Source organism: Corapipo altera, unplaced genomic scaffold (assembly GCF_003945725.1).
Source record: "Corapipo altera isolate COAL_440 unplaced genomic scaffold, ASM394572v1 276, whole genome shotgun sequence".
Lineage (NCBI taxonomy): Eukaryota > Metazoa > Chordata > Aves > Passeriformes > Pipridae > Corapipo > Corapipo altera.
The window spans coordinates 18,646-35,269 of NW_020885133.1; the positions used below are offsets into that span (position 1 = coordinate 18,646).

General features: G+C 55.8%; 2 protein-coding genes across 3 annotated transcripts; both read right to left on the reverse strand.

Annotated features, from left to right (window-relative positions):
- Positions 1 to 3,092: 3,092 nt before the first annotated feature.
- On the reverse strand, positions 3,093 to 4,707 carry CNTF (ciliary neurotrophic factor). The gene is made up of 2 exons (XM_027670081.1): positions 3,868 to 4,707; positions 3,093 to 3,572 (listed from the first exon to the last, which is right to left on the reverse strand). The coding sequence occupies exons 1-2, from the start codon at positions 3,979 to 3,981 to the stop codon at positions 3,099 to 3,101; spliced, it is 588 nt and encodes a 195-aa protein (XP_027525882.1). The 5' UTR covers positions 3,982 to 4,707; the 3' UTR covers positions 3,093 to 3,098.
- Positions 4,708 to 5,641: 934 nt separating this feature from the next.
- ZFP91 (ZFP91 zinc finger protein) lies at positions 5,642 to 14,687 on the reverse strand. 2 transcript variants are annotated; one of them, XM_027670079.1, is made up of 9 exons: positions 13,731 to 14,687; positions 13,485 to 13,521; positions 12,937 to 13,029; positions 12,471 to 12,593; positions 10,915 to 10,965; positions 10,253 to 10,331; positions 9,903 to 10,017; positions 9,275 to 9,374; positions 5,642 to 8,929 (listed from the first exon to the last, which is right to left on the reverse strand). In XM_027670079.1, exons 1-9 carry the CDS (start codon positions 13,975 to 13,977, stop codon positions 8,413 to 8,415), a joined length of 1,362 nt encoding a protein of 453 aa, XP_027525880.1. In that variant the 5' UTR covers positions 13,978 to 14,687; the 3' UTR covers positions 5,642 to 8,412. The 2 variants fall into 2 exon arrangements, with proteins under 2 accessions (XP_027525880.1, XP_027525881.1); XM_027670080.1 differs by having other exon boundaries at positions 12,937 to 13,026; positions 13,731 to 14,686.
- Between the last annotated feature and the right edge of the window lie 1,937 nt (positions 14,688 to 16,624).

Genomic DNA, 16,624 nt, shown 5'->3' on the forward strand with positions numbered 1-16,624 from the left:
CAGAGGGAAAAAAATGAAGGAAGAAGTGGGGAAGAAGCAGGTGGGGACCAACTGCAGCGGTGCCAGCTGGCGAGCGCCGTGGTGGGGCAGGACGGGGTGAACCGCACGGGTTCTCCTTCTCCCAGCTTGGGGCACCTTCTCCTGCAAGAAGGGAGGGCTCCCGGCCCTTCCTGGGAAGGGGAGCCCCTCCTCTGTGTTTTCACCTGTTCCTTCGGGCGAGACGAGCGCAGCCAAAGCCGCGGCGGGGAAACCCGGGGAAATCCTTTCCGCTGACTCAGGCGGGAGGAAAAGGTTTTCCTGCTATTAAAAAGGAAAGTGTTGGTGAGCATCCACCCCCCTGGCTGCAGCTCAGGATCAGGGAGCCGGGAGCCAGGAGCTGCACAACTGAACCCCACCAGCCTCCAGGGCATGGTGGGCAAGGGGCAAATCCATTCTCGCCCGGCACCGATGCCAGCAGCCAAGTGGGTATGCCTGAGGTCAGGGAGCAGCCCTGGTCGGCTTGAAACCTTTCCAACCCCACAAAGTGTGCCCAACCAGACGTGAAGCCCAAATATTTATTGTTTTGAAATTAAACACATCCACAGGTTGCTTGTGGTGGCTCCTTCCCTGCTGAAATTCGAGAGCGCAGCCCTCTGCTCCCCTTCCCCGTTCCCACCAGCACTGCAGAGCCTTTCTCTTCCCAAAGCACAATCCTGGATGGTTTTGGTGGGTCCTCAGTTTGCAGGAGGCCACTGCATGGGGTCCTCAGCAGCATTAGCCACACGGGTACAATTATCTTCCTCTCAAACTCTTCATTTCTGTTTCCAAAATAAACAGTTTCAGTCACCTCCAGCCACCCAGATCAGCTTCTTTTCAGCCTGTGGCAAAGCAAGTCCAAAGGGCCTCCTGGCACCAAGGGAGCTCAGCTGTCGGGTGCCCCTGTTCTCGCCAAATCACTTCACCGGTGATTCCCTCGGGGCTGCAGCTGAAAAAGAGCATTAAATCCCATCCAGCTCAGACTCTCTACGGCACGCTGGGGGCTGGCTGGCAGGGAAAGGCCGAGAGCTGGAGCCTCTTGCTCAGCCAGAGCGTGGAGGTTTGGATTATGGACTGCTTTTTCCCATTGTTTCTGGTGGCCATTCCCGAGCCCTGCAGCTGCTCCACAAACACAGACACACCCAGGTAACAGGGCAGGAGCAAGGAAGGTTGCAAAAGCGGTGTTTCCCAGGACGGGGAAGTCCCTGGAGCAACATCCCTGTTGCTGCTTCTACCCCCAGAGAGCGACTGCAGCGCCCAGCTCAGCTCAGTGCCAGCAGCTGAGGGGGAAGGATCGAGTTGCAAGGCAGGGCTGGGTGATCCCGGCTCTCCCGGGATCTGAAGGTCACCTCGGACCCGGCCATTGCTGCTGAGGGAGAAAAGGGGTCTGTTCCCACCTGCTCGTGTCACAAGGTTCACTCGAGATGCCTCTGCCCACCTCTGGGAAGGTGAGGGGCAGTGGGTGGGGAGGGCGTGAGCGCTGCTGAGCAGGAGGGTGCAAGGGGGCAAAAGCAAGATGGTTTCAAGTGCACAAAGCAGAGGACACCGGGCGAGAAAAATACCTGTTGGAAAAGGGACTCGCTTTCGCTAACCCTGAAAAAAAATAGTGGCCAGAAATTGTTATTCCTGAGTGCAGGGAAGCAGAAACATCCCAATAATCCAGTCTGAGCCGCAAAGCTGAGGGCGGGCAGGCAGTCAGTCAGTGGCAAAGAAGAAGGTGCCCATTCTTCCTCGTGGGCACCACCCATAAGCAAAGAGGCAGCACCAAACCGCCCTCGGACCCGACCCCGCGGCACCGGATGACCTGATGCTGCCAGAGGGGAGGGCAGGATGGGCTCTGGAGGCTCTGCCTTGGTGCTGCACCAGGGCCCCGGTGCCAGCACTGTGCCCGGTGCTGTCCCCCCCTGCCACGACAAAGCTGCTTTGTGCGGGGCCAGCCGGGCACGTCCCCAGCCTCTTCCCCATGCCGTGGCCCCGCTCTCCCCCCATGTTGCCTTTCCTCTCACAGGCCAGGGTGGAAGGCAGGGCCACACCAGGACAAGGCACAACCCCAGCAACCCCCCCCCACCTCCTCCTCATCCTCCCACCACCACGTCCTTCATCCCCAGCTCCCTCAGCTTCCCCACGGCCTCCCTGTGGGTCCTGTCCCCCCCCAGACCTCTCACCCTGCCAGGACTGACCCTTCCCTGGTGTGTGCACAGGGCAGCCCAGGCTCTCCGGTGAGGTTGAGCCCCACTGTCCCACCTCCCCCAAGAAGTACATCAGCCCGGTAGATCTCCCAGCCCTTTTATTCACTCAGCAGCCAGCACCCCTCATATCCAGTTGGCACGAGAACCACGGCTCAGGCAGCTGTGAAACTGCAGCACTCCACAGGGTGAGCGATGTGGTTGGGGCTGTTTGATTCTCCGTGCCATTTCCAGCCCTAAAATAGCCCCTGGAGGCACTAACCTCCTTGCAGAGGGGCTTCTGAATCGCAGCCTTCGGTGAAAAGATCCTCTCCATTACCATGTCCAAGAGGTTAAGAAATCCCCTCCTGATCATACCCCCACTTCCCCCCCTCCCCAAAAAACACCCAAGCAGTTAGAGCAGAAATTCAATGAGCAGCCAACACAAGCTGGGCAGAAGAGTCCATGTGCAGAAGGCAAAGCCTTGCTCCTGGTAGCTGCGGGGCAGGTCCCGAGACTCCTTTGACCAGGTGACACTTTGCTGTCCCTTGGCTCCTGCCTTGCACCCACAAGAGCCCCCAGGGTGGCCACAGCGAACCAGGCAGCGACCAAATTCCAAAGAAAAGGGCCCCAGCTGAGGGTCACGGCCTCCAGGCCCTGGGGTGAGCAGCAAAGCCGCTTTCCAGGGGATAGTTCCCAGCCCCAGGACCACTGAGGATCGCCCCGCCTGGGGATCCCCGCTCCCTCCGGGGTACACCACAGCCCGTGCCTCAGCTTCCCCACAGGGAGTGGCACCAAAAGCACAGGGGGCCAAGGGGCTAATGACACGGTCCCTCCCGTCCACCTCCCCCCCTTCACTGTCAGCTGCCCCCCACTGTGCCCCAGTGGCACCCCAGACCCCCCACCCCGCGCTCGCCTTCACGGGCTCTCGGCCGGGCTGGGGGCCGAGCCGGCGCCCGGGCCGGGCTTGGCGAGCTGCCGCAGGTCCCGCGCAGACCTCACGGCCCACTGGGCCAGCTCCCGCAGCACCCCCAGGCCCCGCAGCTTCTGCTCGAAGACGCCCTGGGGCTGGGGGGGCGGCCCGTCCCCCTCATCGTCGCTCGGGGGCCCGCGGCTCTCCAGCCGCAGCAGCTCCTCGAGGTGGTAGGCGAAGGCCGAGACCTGGAGCAGCACGGCCGCCAGCGCCCGGCCCAGGGCGGCGTCGGCCTCACCCAGCTGCTCCCGCTGCTCCTCCAGCATCTGCGCCAGCAGCCCGCGGAAGGCCCTGTAGGCCGCCAGGTTCTCCAGCAGCCGCTGGGTCCCCGTCTGCTCGTCCCAGCGCTCCACCGCCGCCGGCGGCACCCCCTCCACCGCCGCCACGCTGGCCGAGGCGTCCAGGCCCTGCTGCTCCACCTGCGGGGTGAGACCCACCGGGGATCAGCGGTGGAGGGAGCAATTTGGGGGGTACCCCCCGCCCCGAGCCACGCCGGCGCTGCTCCGGAGGGCCCAGTCCAGGAGGGGTTTGTGGCAGTGCGAGGCCGGGTGCCCGAGGTTCGCCCAGGCAGCGGCAGGCACAGAAACCGGCAGCGCTTCGTCCCCCATCCCCACCACGGGACAGGTTCCTCACGCCCCGAAGCTTCCAGGAGGCCCCCAGACCCCACCAGCGCTCCCAGCCCCGCAGCAGCCAGAGGGAGCAGGGCAGACTCACGTAGGCGTCCAGGAGGTCGACGACATCCGAGCGCATCTTCCCGGCCAGGCGGATGCCGCGGGCGCACAGGTCACGGCGCCGGAGGGCGGCCGAGGGACTGTCTGCTCCCGCCATGGTCTGGGCAGCTGTTGAGGCCACCAGGCTCAGGGCGCAGCGCCCGCCCGGCCCGGGCAGGACAATCCCTTGCTGAGCTGGTGCATTCCAGCCGGGAAGCTCCGCTCACACGTCCGCTGGCCCGGCTCTCCCCCTCTTCCGTGCCTGGGGCCTGGCACCACGCTGCAAATTCCCGCCTCTGGGATCAACAGCGACAGATTATTCCCCCGATTCCCCCACGCATCGCCACTCCAAGTGCTTTGCCCAGAACCGTCTCGCCCGGCAGCGACAGGCTCCCAGCCCCGGCTGACCCACTCCTCCCTCCCGGCCACACAGTGGGATTAGCGGCACGTTAATCCCTCTGGCTCATGCCAGAGAGCGGGAAACCACTGCCGGGAAGAGGCGAGCAAAGCCCGGACATTGCTCAACACCTCAGCCCGGGCAGGCGGCGGGGGCTGAGCAGGGCCAGGAGTGGAGGCTCGAGGGGATCCCCCCGCAAGGCTGGAGATCCAGCACCAGCCAAAAGCTGAGCTGCAACCCAAACCCTGGCAGAAGGGTCTGTCCCAGCCACCTCCAGCCCTCTCACTGCCCCACAGCCATGGGACTGGTCCCCCAGGTTTAACCCCCCTTTCCCAGAGGGGGAAAGGTTTAACCCCCCCCTTTCCCAGAGACACCTTCCCCAAAGAGGGGCTGTGGGACAGGACGTGGTCTCTCCTCAAGCCCCCAAAATGCAGGACTCGGTCACTGTTTCTCAGCCCTAAATGTAAGGTCAGCAGGGCTCAGTCTCCATTTCTCACCTTCAGTACTGGCCACTCCACAGGTCTCTGCCTTAAAGCCCCCAAAGTGCAGGACTTGTTCTCTCTCTCTGTGAGCCCAAGCACTGGCTGAGTGACCCTGGTTTCAGGGCCCCAAAACACAGGACTTAGTCACTGGTTTTTAAGGCCCTAAAATGCATCACTTGGTCTCTCTTTGTGAGCCCAAAGACACGGGACATGCTCTCTGCCTCAAGTCCTGAAAGCAGGATTTAGTGGCTGTTTCTAAGCCCCCAAATTGGCCATGTATGAGCCTGGTTTCAGGAGTGCAAAATGAAGCATTTAGTCTCCGTTTTTAAGCTCTGAGTCCCATTTTGAGCCCCCAAACCTGGCCCTGAGTCCCTCTTTGGGAGCCCAAAAAATGAGTCTGGTTCTGAGCCCCTAAAACTGGCCCAGGGTCATGATTCAAACCCAGTTGGCAGCTGGCCACCAGCAGCCACTCACTAACCCCCCCCGAGTTGGATGGGGAAGAGCCACCCCAGGACAACACCAGCCAGCCCACAGATGAGCTGCATGCAGCGAGACAAAAACAGCCCACTGGGTTGGGTTGGTTTTTCCTCAGTATGTTTATTTTGGTTACGTATTACCCAGATTAAGAGGGGAAAAAAAAAAAACCCCAAGAGTTGAAAAGCAGCTTCCCACAAGTACCACAGTGTGCCTGGTCGGGGGGCCCCATACCCCCAGCAGCCTCTTTGTCACCCCCTGGCTACTGCAGAAAGTGCTGCTGAGCTTTGGGAGCCCCTGGCCCCGGCAGCCCTTGACCCCCAAAGTGCTGCCCATGTCGGGCACAGCCCCGAGAGCGGTCGAAGGGCCCTGTGTCCCCTCCAACCCCTCCCCTGGGAGCAGAAAAAAAAAATAAATACAGGGGAAAAAAAAAATACAAAAAAGTTTATTGCAAACTACTACAATAATTTATTGAAGCAAACTGCATGCGAGTGAAGGAGAGACATCGAGGGGAGGAGGAGCTGCAGGAGGGCTGTGTCAGTTTTAGGGCTTCAGAGGGGCGTGGGAAGGGAGCTACACATCTCTCCTGCGTCAGGGGCGAGCAGGCTGTGGTTAGAGGACAGACAGACACCTGGCCAGGGCCAGAAAAAGAAAAGGGAGAGCTACGAGAGGTGTCATGGAAGGACGAGGCGGGGAGCGGCAGGATCAGGTGTCCCGGCCGGGCAGCAAAGGAGATCTTTGATTTTGCATCCCAGAAACGTGTCCGGTGGCAAAGTCTGCTCCGCTCGGGGCGGCTGCAGGACCAGGCCACCTCCCTCAGCTCCCAGCCAGGTGCCAAGCACTGAGTCAGAGGCGAGCAAGCCTTTGACCCAAAGGCGTTTTAGTGCCATCCCTTGACCAGTAATCCCCGGGCTCTCCAACTTAGTGTTCTGTGCAAGGCTCTGCCCGCCCCGCAGCTCCCACGGGCACAGGGGCTGGCAGAGAAGCAGCTCCAGCTGGAAATCACAGTAACGTGATCCAAGCGAGAAACTGGATCGTCCCAACTGAAGGAACTGGTTTAGTTTAAACACCACTGCACCTGCCTGCACTGTCCCAGAGGACCCACCACCACCAGGTGTGCTGGGCCCTCACCCCGTGGCAGGCCTGGGAGCCAGGCTGCTGCCACGGCGAGCACGTGGGATGCCCACGCCCAGGGCACAGGACACCCAGCTGCTCCACCACGATCCGCCCCAACACCACAAGTGTTTTGACTTGCTCTGACAAAGGTATCCGTGTAAGGAGGGAAGGGAGGGGGCAAACCGGGACAAACGGCCCAATAAAAGCCACCGTGTTTGGGCCCACAGCTGGATTTCCAGGCAGCACAGGGGACAGAGTGGGTGTTCAGAGTCAGTTTCCTGTTAAGTTCCCAATTAAATTCCATGTTTTATTGCAGTTTTCTAGACCCCAGGTACCCGGTTTTGCCAAGCTGCTGTGTGCTACAGACTAACTCAGCTGATCTTGTGCTCGGACAAGACACTTCAGCTCTGCTCCCAACCACAGAAACCCAACCAAAAAAAAAAAACAAAAACAAGCAAACAAACAAAAAGCCAGGTTATTCTTCACCTCTTCCAAAACCACTACGAATTCAAGGCCACTGAATCTCCACACAAAGTCTCAGAGAAGAGCAAAAAAAAAATCCAAGTCTCCATAGCAGACACCTCTTATCCTATGTAAACTTTTCCAAGGGCTCAGAGCTGCCCTAACTACACTGGCAGGCAACACCTGGCCTGCCACATTTCAGGGACAGCAGGGGTGTCTGTGCAGAAGAGAGAACCTTTGAGAACACGGCTACACAACACCCTCCCCCACAACGGGGGCAGAGAGAGAAGCTGACAGCCCCTTAGTCCCACGTCAATCTATTGCCTTGGATAAACAAGCCTGAGAAAACCATATCCAGTCCCTGCTCCTGTGCCTTTGTCTAGACCTGGAAAGGAGAGGCAGAGTCGGATGAGGAGCACCACATCACTCCAGCAGCAAGCAGCTCACGACTGTCCCAGGCCACGAGAACAAGTTCCTGGCCAACAACATCCTTCCCCGAAAGGCTGCAGTGCATTTAATGCAAGGAGCTCACCCCGAGCCGGGAGGGAGGGAGACGACAGCCAGCTGTTCCATCACTCACCTCATCCTCCTGCTAACACGCTGCTGCAGAGACTCCCACTGCACACGGGGCTCTTCTCCAGGGGCTCTCCCTCCTCTACTCTGGAAAAGCTGCGAGACACATCTGACTCCAGAGCGCTGCCTTCACCTCGGCTCTCCCAGCCGCTGTTACAGTGGCACACACCGTGCTCCCTGCACCAGAGCCTACTGGGAAACAGCCTGAACCCCTTCCACGCCCGCCCCCTAAGAACAGAACTAAAAAATACCGACCCTTTTTTAATCAATAAATAAGGAATCTTGTTACCACAACACAAAAACGAAGCATGTTCAAAGTGCAAATTACTGTCGTCAAACTGGGATGCTCCTCCTTGCCTCTCCCACGCAGGGCTCCTGTAGCCCCCGGGCCTCTCCGAGCAAACATGATCTACGAGCCAGGGCGTTCCCTCCACTTCCTGCCAGGGCTGGAGCAGGGGAGCGCGGTGGGAGCGGGGACGTGCTCTGCTTCACAGCTCACCCTGCCGGGGGGCTAAAGTGCCAAACTCCCAGCCCCGGGAGGAAGGAGGACACTGCAAGGACCAGAGTGCAGCGGTGCATAGAAGTCGGGACCAGGGGCAGAGGGAGTCCTAAGAAACTTCTCCAGAGCACGTCCAACGCTTTTTTTTTTTTGTTTTTTTGTTTTTTTTTAGTTTGCCAGTTGGGGCCACGTCAAGGAGCCAGAAAGGCATCTGCTTTGGGGTAGAGCGAAGGGTTTCGGCAGTGCCCCCTCCCTTGGAGAAATCCGTCGCTCAGTCCAACTCGCTCTGGTAATGGCAGCACGTGCCCCTTTCCACAAAGGGGCCGTGGGAGAGAGAGAGAAGTGGTTGGGAGAAAGAGGATGTGCTGTGATCCGCGCTGGAGGGGAGCAGACCCTTCAGTTATTTTACTAGTATTGTAAGTTTTGTTTAACTTTCCTCTCTTTCAGTAAGTGCCTCCTCTTTTCTTTCTTTTTTTTTCTTTTTTTTTTTTCTCCTTTTAAATACAGAGTCCCAACTGTCCCAGCACCCAGGTGCAACCCCTGCCACTAGGGTCCACCAGTGGAGTCTGAATCTTCGATGAGCACCTCCGTGCTGGCTCCCAGGATCTCCGTGTTCATGACCAGCCCCTCCGGGTTCGCGCTGCTGCCGCCGCTGCCCACGAAGAGTTTGCCGTCGGCCACCAGGCTCACGCGCTCTGCCCCGCCGCAGTAGGGCTTTGGCATCCCCTCGGGGCTCAGCAGCAGGCAATCTGCTGGGGGGGCACTGCCCAGGGGGTCCGGGAGCAGCGGGAGGCCCTGGCCGTCGGTGGGCGGCGCGATGGCCTCGGGATTGGTGCCCAGGATGTCGGTGCTGGTGATCAGGGCACCCGCGTTGGCAGCCAGCGCTTCGGCTATGAGCACTTCGGGGTGGCTCTTGGCTTTGTGGGCCACGACGCTGTCCTTCTTCTCGAACTTCTTGCCGCAAATGTTGCAGGAGAACTGGTAGAAGGAGTCCGCGTCGTGCTTCTTCATGTGCCAGTTGAGGGACGCCTTCTGCCGGCAGGTGAACCCACAGATCTCACACCTGGGAGCGGAGAAGGGGGAGGTCACAACAAAGGGGTGTCCCCACACACTCGTGGGGACAGCAGCAGCAAGGAGGCAGCCCAGGGAAACAAGCAGGGGCTCACTAATGTCACTGCAGCTCCAGCTATGGCTTTATTTGCTGAGGGCAATAAAGATCCCAGATCTGCCCCGAGGAGCAGGTGAGACAAGGGGCAGCTCAACACCGTGTGTGTTTAGAGAGCTGGGACACCAGCAAAAGGCTCCAGCCCCGACCTCAGAGCTGCCCCTGCTCTGGGTGCAGCCCCAGAATGGGTGTGTCAGGGGCCCCTCGGGGCAGGAGGGCGAGGCACAGGCAGAGGGTACTCACTGCAAGGGCTTCTCTCCCGTGTGGATCATCCTGTGCACCGCCAGGTTGTGGGAGCTCTTGAACGCCCGGGCGCAGTACTCGCAGATGTAATCCCTTTGATCTGAAAGGAAACAGCAGTTGCAGCACTGCTCTCTCACAGAGCTGTTCCCTTTCCCAGCTCCCACGTGGTGCAGGTAAAGCTGCCCGAGAAGGAGCAGAACCAGGAGTTCTGGGAGGCCAGCAGGCACAGCCAAGGAGGAGCCCCACAACACAGTGCAGCAGCTGATCTGGAGAGGCCAGCCATGATTAAAACTCTTCTGAGAGCTACTTATCCACTCTGACCAACACTGGCAAATTAGGATAAAGCAGACTTTATCTGTAGAGTCTTTATATGCAGATGTTTATTCCTCTACAGAACCCCTGAGTGATACTTGCCAGGGGGAGAATTAAAAACCTCTACAGTCTTATTTCTTTCACTTCCTCAAAAGATGATAATCCAGAAGACAATAACACCCTGCTGCTCCTGCAAATCTATGCCACCTGACTTGGCTTCACTCTCCCCAGAAATCCAAGAGGCTTTTCCTTTTCCCCCCCTCTCTGTTCACTGACCTGAGGAGGTGTTTTGTGCCCATCTCCCACTGCCCTGTACCTGTGTGATGTTTGGCATGTCGCAGGAGCTGCTTCTGGAGCCGGAAGAGCCGACCACAGGAGGGGTGAGGACACACATATTTCTTCTTCAGCAAGTGCTGGTACTTTATGTGATGCTGAAAAGGGAGAGTGAAAGTTTGCAGAGTCTCTCAGAGAAGAGCTGAGACACAGCCATCCCAGACGGCCCCTCAGCAAAAGCAGACACAGCGTCAAGGAGGAGTGTCGGTGCAGTGAAGGCTTCGCTGCCTGTTCCCAACAGCCCTTCCCTGCCCCCAACAGCCCTTCCCTGCCCCCAACAGCCCTTCCCTGCCCTCACATGTGCCACTGAGGATGGAAAAAAGCTCCACCAACCTGCAGGTAGCGTGGGTGAGCCAGGACCGTGCCGCATCCTTCCATCTCACAGCGCACGTACTGGATCGGGGGCTTCTTCCTGGGAAGCGGGCAAGGGAAGGGGCAGAGTGGTTGGCTGCTTCTGTGATTGGGTGATTCTACAGGTAAAGACTCTCTACATATTCGATACACAGAATCACATGAACTCCAGAATTCTGTTTCTGTGAGGGGCAGACACTGGCTGATGCCCCTGATGCCAGGGCAGCAGCACAACAAAGCACAGCTCAGTGAAATGAGAGCCAAGAATTGCTGCTCCAGTACTGTCAGAGCCTCTGCCCAAGTGCCACCTCCGCTCCTGCCACTTACTTGAGGGCTCTCCCTAGAGCTGGGAAAACCCCAGGAGACCCAGATTTCCCAGAACCTTATTGCTGGGCAATGCCAGGGTAGGAATCAACTGAGAAGTGGGGAGGGGGCTGGTTCAGCTGGAAGAAATCAAACCCACACCTACAGGGGGAAGGAAAAGAGGGAAGGGAAGACAAGGCATGCTATTTTTGGGGTTTATTCTCTTCAAGGCAGATTTCTGGACTGTGCAAGAGAGATGGCTTTGGGACAATCCCCATCTGTGTGCAGGGCACAAGGGAAGCAAGTCTGCAGAACAGAACTGGGTGGAGGGGATCACTTACCTTCTCTTGGGCAGTCTTGGGCTCTTGTCATCTTTTCTCCTCCTTCCCCTCCTGTAACAGGGATACAGAAACAGAACTGAGAGAAGGTTCCTTACATTAGCAGTGGGCAGAGACTTTGAAGTTTATGCTGTGTTGCCTCATTAACTGCAAGATCTAGAAAAAAAAAACTGAGTGCAAGTTGGAAACAGATTCAGAGGAAGGAGAATTCTAGAGAAATAAATGCTTCATGTGGTTTGCTCTCTCAACCCTTCCCGTTTCCTAATGTATTTCTTATAAACATGTAATGGTGCCACCAACACAGTCCAGAACCCACAGTGCATCCCCTCTGCTCTGTTGGGGAACATTCCATACCATGGGAAAACACCAACCTGCATGATCAGGAAGAACAGGATTAATGATCCAGCAGCTATTTTACAGGCCTCTGACAGCAGCTTATACACCTCTCAAGGCAAAAATCTAGACTCTGTCTGAGCAGAGGTGTGCTTACATGCCAATTGCAGCCTCCTAAGCCACAGCTTGATCCCACTGCTGCAGAGGTACTTGGAGCAGATTGATGGAAGTATTTTCTAGACTCTACTGAGACATCTTTATTGATGGCAAACCCATGCCAGGAACCTGCTGAACAGGCACTCAGCATTCAAGCCAAGCCCTCAGAAGAGGCACAGGTTTTATTACACACAAAAGCGGCGTCTGATCCAAACAACAAAACCTCAAGGCACAAAAAGCAATCTCCAAGAGACAGAAATGTTCTCAAAACACCAGCCTGCTCACTCCTCTCTGCTATGAAGCAGCAGCAGCCTAGGAACAGCAAGAAAAGCAGCACCAGCAGTGTGTGGCCCCACGAGGCAGGTCAGCAGAGGGAGCCCCGGCTGTTCCAGCCTCTCAGAGAGGAGCTGAGGTACAAAGCAGCTCCTTTCTATTTTTTTCCTCCCTCACACAATCCCAAAGAATGGCTCAGACAGACACATAAAGCAATCTCCCTCCACTGACAGGAGGAAAGCTGCAACGCTGAGTCCCAGCGACAGCACACCTGAAGGTGTCGAGACTCCGGGGAGCAAAAGTTTCTTGGTTTACCCCTCCAAAGAGAGGGGGAACCTAAGTGGTTTTCCTGAGCTCTGGGATAGTCCCACATGTACAAAGAGGACATTTACCACACGCACATCCAAGGTATTCCTGTGTCTGCCCCACAGCACACGGCAGGAACGCTGCCCTCTCACACTACACTTCTAACACTGATCCACTTCAGGCATCGCAACAAAACCCGTTGTAAGGGTGCCCTGAAGAGTTTCCCGCTGTGTGGTCACACCCACGGAGGCTGAATAACCACAGGATGAAGAAAAACCCCTCAACTTAAACTAAACCTAAGTCCCAACTCTGATTTTTCTAACGCAGGCGAGACGTGAGGAAGCAGAACAAACAGGGCTGCCCCATCAGCTCTCGGGCCCTGAGGAGGAGGAGGAGGTGTGGGGGAACCAGCAACAAAACACTGCTGTACACTAGCAAGAATGCAAAATAAACAACACACACTGCCAGGTGTAACTGCACAGTTTACTCACTTCCTTGGCGGTTCTTCATCTTCCTGAAACTCATTCTCTTCTTTCACTTCCACTTTAATCTCTTTCTGCCTTTCTTTTTCCTCCTTCCCCTTGTTAGCTTTTCTCCTTTGCTTTGGTGCTTCCCTACAAAGACACAAACACAACATATTATTACTCCAGTGCTCTTCCTGCTGCCTGCTTTCCACAAAGACTTGAGCAAAAACTGGATGGAAGCTCAGGCTTATTTCTCAAGCCCCACTTCTAAGCAGAAGCATGAACAAGGATTAAGGAAACACCTGGCAGACAGCAAGGCTCTAAAGGCTTTAGTCCCTGAGAGAAGCACAGTCCTGGTTATTCTACTATTTAGAACCATTCCTCCTGAGCAACCTGCTCAAGTGCTTTGGGGTATAATAAGTTCATCCAGTTAAGATGTCCATTTTTTTTTTTTTTTGGTCTAAACCCCCAGTAAGTACAAAATCCAACATACTTCTCTAGGTGGGGCTTGTAGGTTTCATCTCTGGGATCATCTTTGAAGGGAACTTCTTCCTCACTGATGAGCATCTCCTCATCATCATCACTGCTGGGAGAAAAGGAGAAGAGAGGACTTTGGCAGCACCAGCTTAACCACTACTGCAGAGTACCCATGCACCAGCCCCTAGCAGGGGAAAGACACTACTCCACAGCACTTCCTCATCCAGCATGACTGGGGAAAGCCTGCACTGACCAAGGAGCATGATGGCAACCAAAACAGGCCAGGCAGAGCAGCATCCTCTTCTGAGCCCACCCACCTACGGCACCTGCTCCTACGGGAATAAAAAAGTGGGATGCCCCCATCCAATCTCACTATCCATTCCTCCACAGTATCTCCTGAGCCCTGCAGCCCACACTGCAAACGCAAAGGCCCAGGGTGGAACGAGACAGAGCTGCTGCCTGTCCCACAGAACATCTCACACGGGCATTTGTTCTCAAACCACTCGGCCCCTTGTCGCGAGACACCGACTGGGAAGGAACACCGCAGAGCCAAGAGCGTCCTACCTGACTCCAGCTGGAGACTGATGCTCTTCTGTGACCTCTGAAAGGAAAAGTCACCATTAGGTTTCAGCGTGTGCTCGCTGCAGTGAGCTCATCTGTCTCACGACACCGCCGTCGCCATTCAGAGCCAGGAGTGCTGCTGGCAGAAGGCACCCGTGACCAAGCAGCACCGCGCCTGCACCGGCCACAGCCAGCTCCCTCCAGAGGCTCCCCACGCCTGCCTGGCCCCGAGCACTCCGTGCCACGTACCGTACTCCAGCTGGTCCGTGTTGGGCTCTGACTTGCAGACGAGCTGCAGGGAGCCCGTCTTGGATCGGGAGGCGCGGGAGTTCTCCGTGTCCCGCTGCCGGGCCACCGTGGCCGACCTGCTGCTGCGCCAGCTCCGGCTGGGCCGGGCCGGGCCCACGGGAGAGCCATGGCTGAGGGCGCTGGAAACCTCCTCCTCCTCCTCCTTCTCTTCTTTGGGATCTGAAACAGCCGTTGCAACCTCTTTCATAACAATAAAAGAAGCCTAAACCCCACCGTTAAATCACGCTCCTCGCTTCCGCGCGAACCCGCTCGCGCCTCTCGCAGACGTGGAGGGCAGGTCCTCCAGGCCCCCACTCCAAACTCTGCAAGTAAAACCAACTAAAACTCTCTAAGTAAAGGCAGCAGGAGTGTTTAAAACTGCCTACTAATATTTGAAAGCAGCTTGTATTGCCCTCGGATACAGGCCTGCAGGATGATGGTTCGCTGGCTCTGAGCTCTACCAAAGAGACGCTCACAAACCTCAGCGAGTGCTTTATGAAAGGCCAGCTTCGTGTGAAAGGCCATGCTTGGAGAATCCCCCAAACATGGAATTGTACACCTGGTAAAGACCCTGAGGAATCTGAGCTGGGTGTTTCTGGTCCTGTGCAGAGCAAAAAGCATCACAGACGCTGTTACCCTGAGGCCTTCGCACTCCTTTTTAGCTCGTACAGGTGGTTTCCTTTTTAGTTGATGGCTGGTCTCCAAATATGTTTTGGCAAGATAACAGAACTGCCTGAAATGTCTACGTGAGCAAGTTAATCTCTTAAAAAGTAAAATTCCCAAGTACAGTTCACTCAATCTCAGTTTTTGGTGCTTGCTGTGACATTGGGCCCTTATGAATTCAAATGCCTTTTGAAACGTCACAGATCATCACAGACTGGTTTGGGTTAGAAGGGATCTTAAAGCTCATCTCATTCCACCCCCTGCCACGGGCAGGGACACCTCCCACTAGCCCAGGTTGCTCCAAGCCCTGTCCAACGTGGCCTTGAACATTCCCAGGGATGGGGCAGCCACAGCTTCTCTGGGCAACCTGTGCCAGGGCCTCCCCAGTAAAAACTGCTCTCCATCCCTGTTCTCAGCCCTAATGGTGAACATCTCAGGTTTTACCCAAAGGTACTTGAGACCAGTTTCTCCTTCCTACTTCCTCTGCTTCAGCACCTCTGTCTAACAGATCCAGGGCATCTTCACATGCTGAGAACACCCGAGTGCCTCCAAACCCCCATCGTTAGGAGATACAGCAAATATTTTCTCTGCAGCAGAACTCAGGAGAGCGACACAGAGCTAATAGTTAAAAACCCTTTTAATTCTAGACTCTCCCAACACGGTCACTGGTCCCCATCCAAGGGTCAGAGCTGCACCAGGAAACTTGTGTCTGTCAAGGGTTCAGCTGCAGGAGCAGCTGCCATCAGCACTCACCAAGGCTTTATCCAAAATCTGAAATTGCAAAAGCGAAGTCCCACATTTGTAATAATTTTTTTTTTCCCTCTTTCCCACACCTAAACTTCCTTTTCTCCTCCACAAAAGCAGATTTCTGATGAATCCAGCCTGCCCCTCAAAAAACGACGACGACAACAAAATAAACCAACAACCAAACCAAACTAAAGGGGGAAAAAAACAACCCCTTGCCCAACACAAGTGCTCTACACACAACCCTGTCTGTACCATGCCATGGAGAAGGATGTGAGCTCTGCTGGAATCAGCCCCCAGCCCACGCTGTGCAAAACCTTTGGATTTGAGAAGGGACTTCCAAGGAGGTGACACTCGGTGCACATGGCACTGATCTCTTCTGTAAACAAAAGCTTCATATGGCCCTTTCCACTCAACACTTTCCTCTGGAACAGCAACACAGCCTGCTGTCCCAGCTGCTTGGAATATTTCCTTCCAGCTCCTAAAGGTGGTTATGGAACAGTAGAGGGAAAATCTCAGAAAAACAGGGATGGAGTCAGAAGCTGGTTTGGGTGTAAGATTGGATTGGAGAAGCAGGTTCTGTTCAACTGCCAACAAAGAGTCACAGAGAATTTTCAGTCCAGTGATGGAAGGACATTAAGTGTATCCATCAACTCCGTATTCCAGTAATTACAACCATTCAGGCCTAACTAAAATCAAAATTTATTTCCACGAGAATACAGAGCGCTGCGGGAAGTCGAATGTGAATTGTACCACACAGTGAATCCATCTGTAAGCTGAGATTAAACACTCTACTTATGCAACTAATATTTCTACAGACACACGTTGGGAAATCCTGCCACTCCATGACTAAGCAGATGACAGGGAATACTGTCAGTGTCCAAGGAGCCTGGCTCTGCACAGAGGGAAAACTCGGGAACGCAGTTCCACTGTCACAGCATCCCGGCTACCATCGACAGCACCCATCACCCCCAGCTTTCCTCACCAGTACCAGCTGGTGATTTCCCTTCAAAACGTTATCCCAAACACCACGATCTGCAACAACATCTGCTGAACAAACCCTGGCACAGCACGTTTTCCATTCATCCCGTGCAGGACCTGTCACCAGGTGCACCCCCTTTGTCCTCCCTGCCAAGGCTCAGTTCTGGCTGAGCTCAGGGCAGCTGAATATTCCAAAAACTGGAGTTAGTATTTGGTAGTGAAGGCTAACGGTGTAATAACACAAGTAATCACCATGAGAAATCAATTCCATGTCAGAACTCATGCCAGGGAACACCAGCACGAAATTCCAAGCCTTCACCAGAACCGCTCAGCTCCTCATCCCAGCTCCATCCAGGGTGAAAGGACAGGTGGGATTTTGCCTTCCAGATTTACAGGGCACTCCTGGCTACCAAAAACCCCTGTTGTGCAAGGAAAGCTGCTGTTTGCTCACACCTAGTCAGGCTACT

Bases quoted from the DNA above. Each gene is read 5' to 3' on its own strand.
- ZFP91 (XM_027670079.1), bottom strand. From the start codon at position 13,977: ATGAAAGAGGTTGCAACGGCTGTTTCAGATCCCAAAGAAGAGAAGGAG. The intron at 13,030-13,484 runs GTAGGACGCTCT...CTTTTCTCCCAG, and splicing joins CAGTCTCCAGCTGGAGTCAG to CAGTGATGATGATGAGGAGA. The intron at 12,594-12,936 runs GTATGTTGGATT...GTGTCTTTGTAG, and splicing joins TACAAGCCCCACCTAGAGAA to GGAAGCACCAAAGCAAAGGA.
- CNTF (XM_027670081.1), bottom strand. From the start codon at position 3,981: ATGGCGGGAGCAGACAGTCCCTCGGCCGCCCTCCGGCGCCGTGACCTG. The intron at 3,573-3,867 runs GTGAGTCTGCCC...CTCACCCCGCAG, and splicing joins TCGACCTCCTGGACGCCTAC to GTGGAGCAGCAGGGCCTGGA.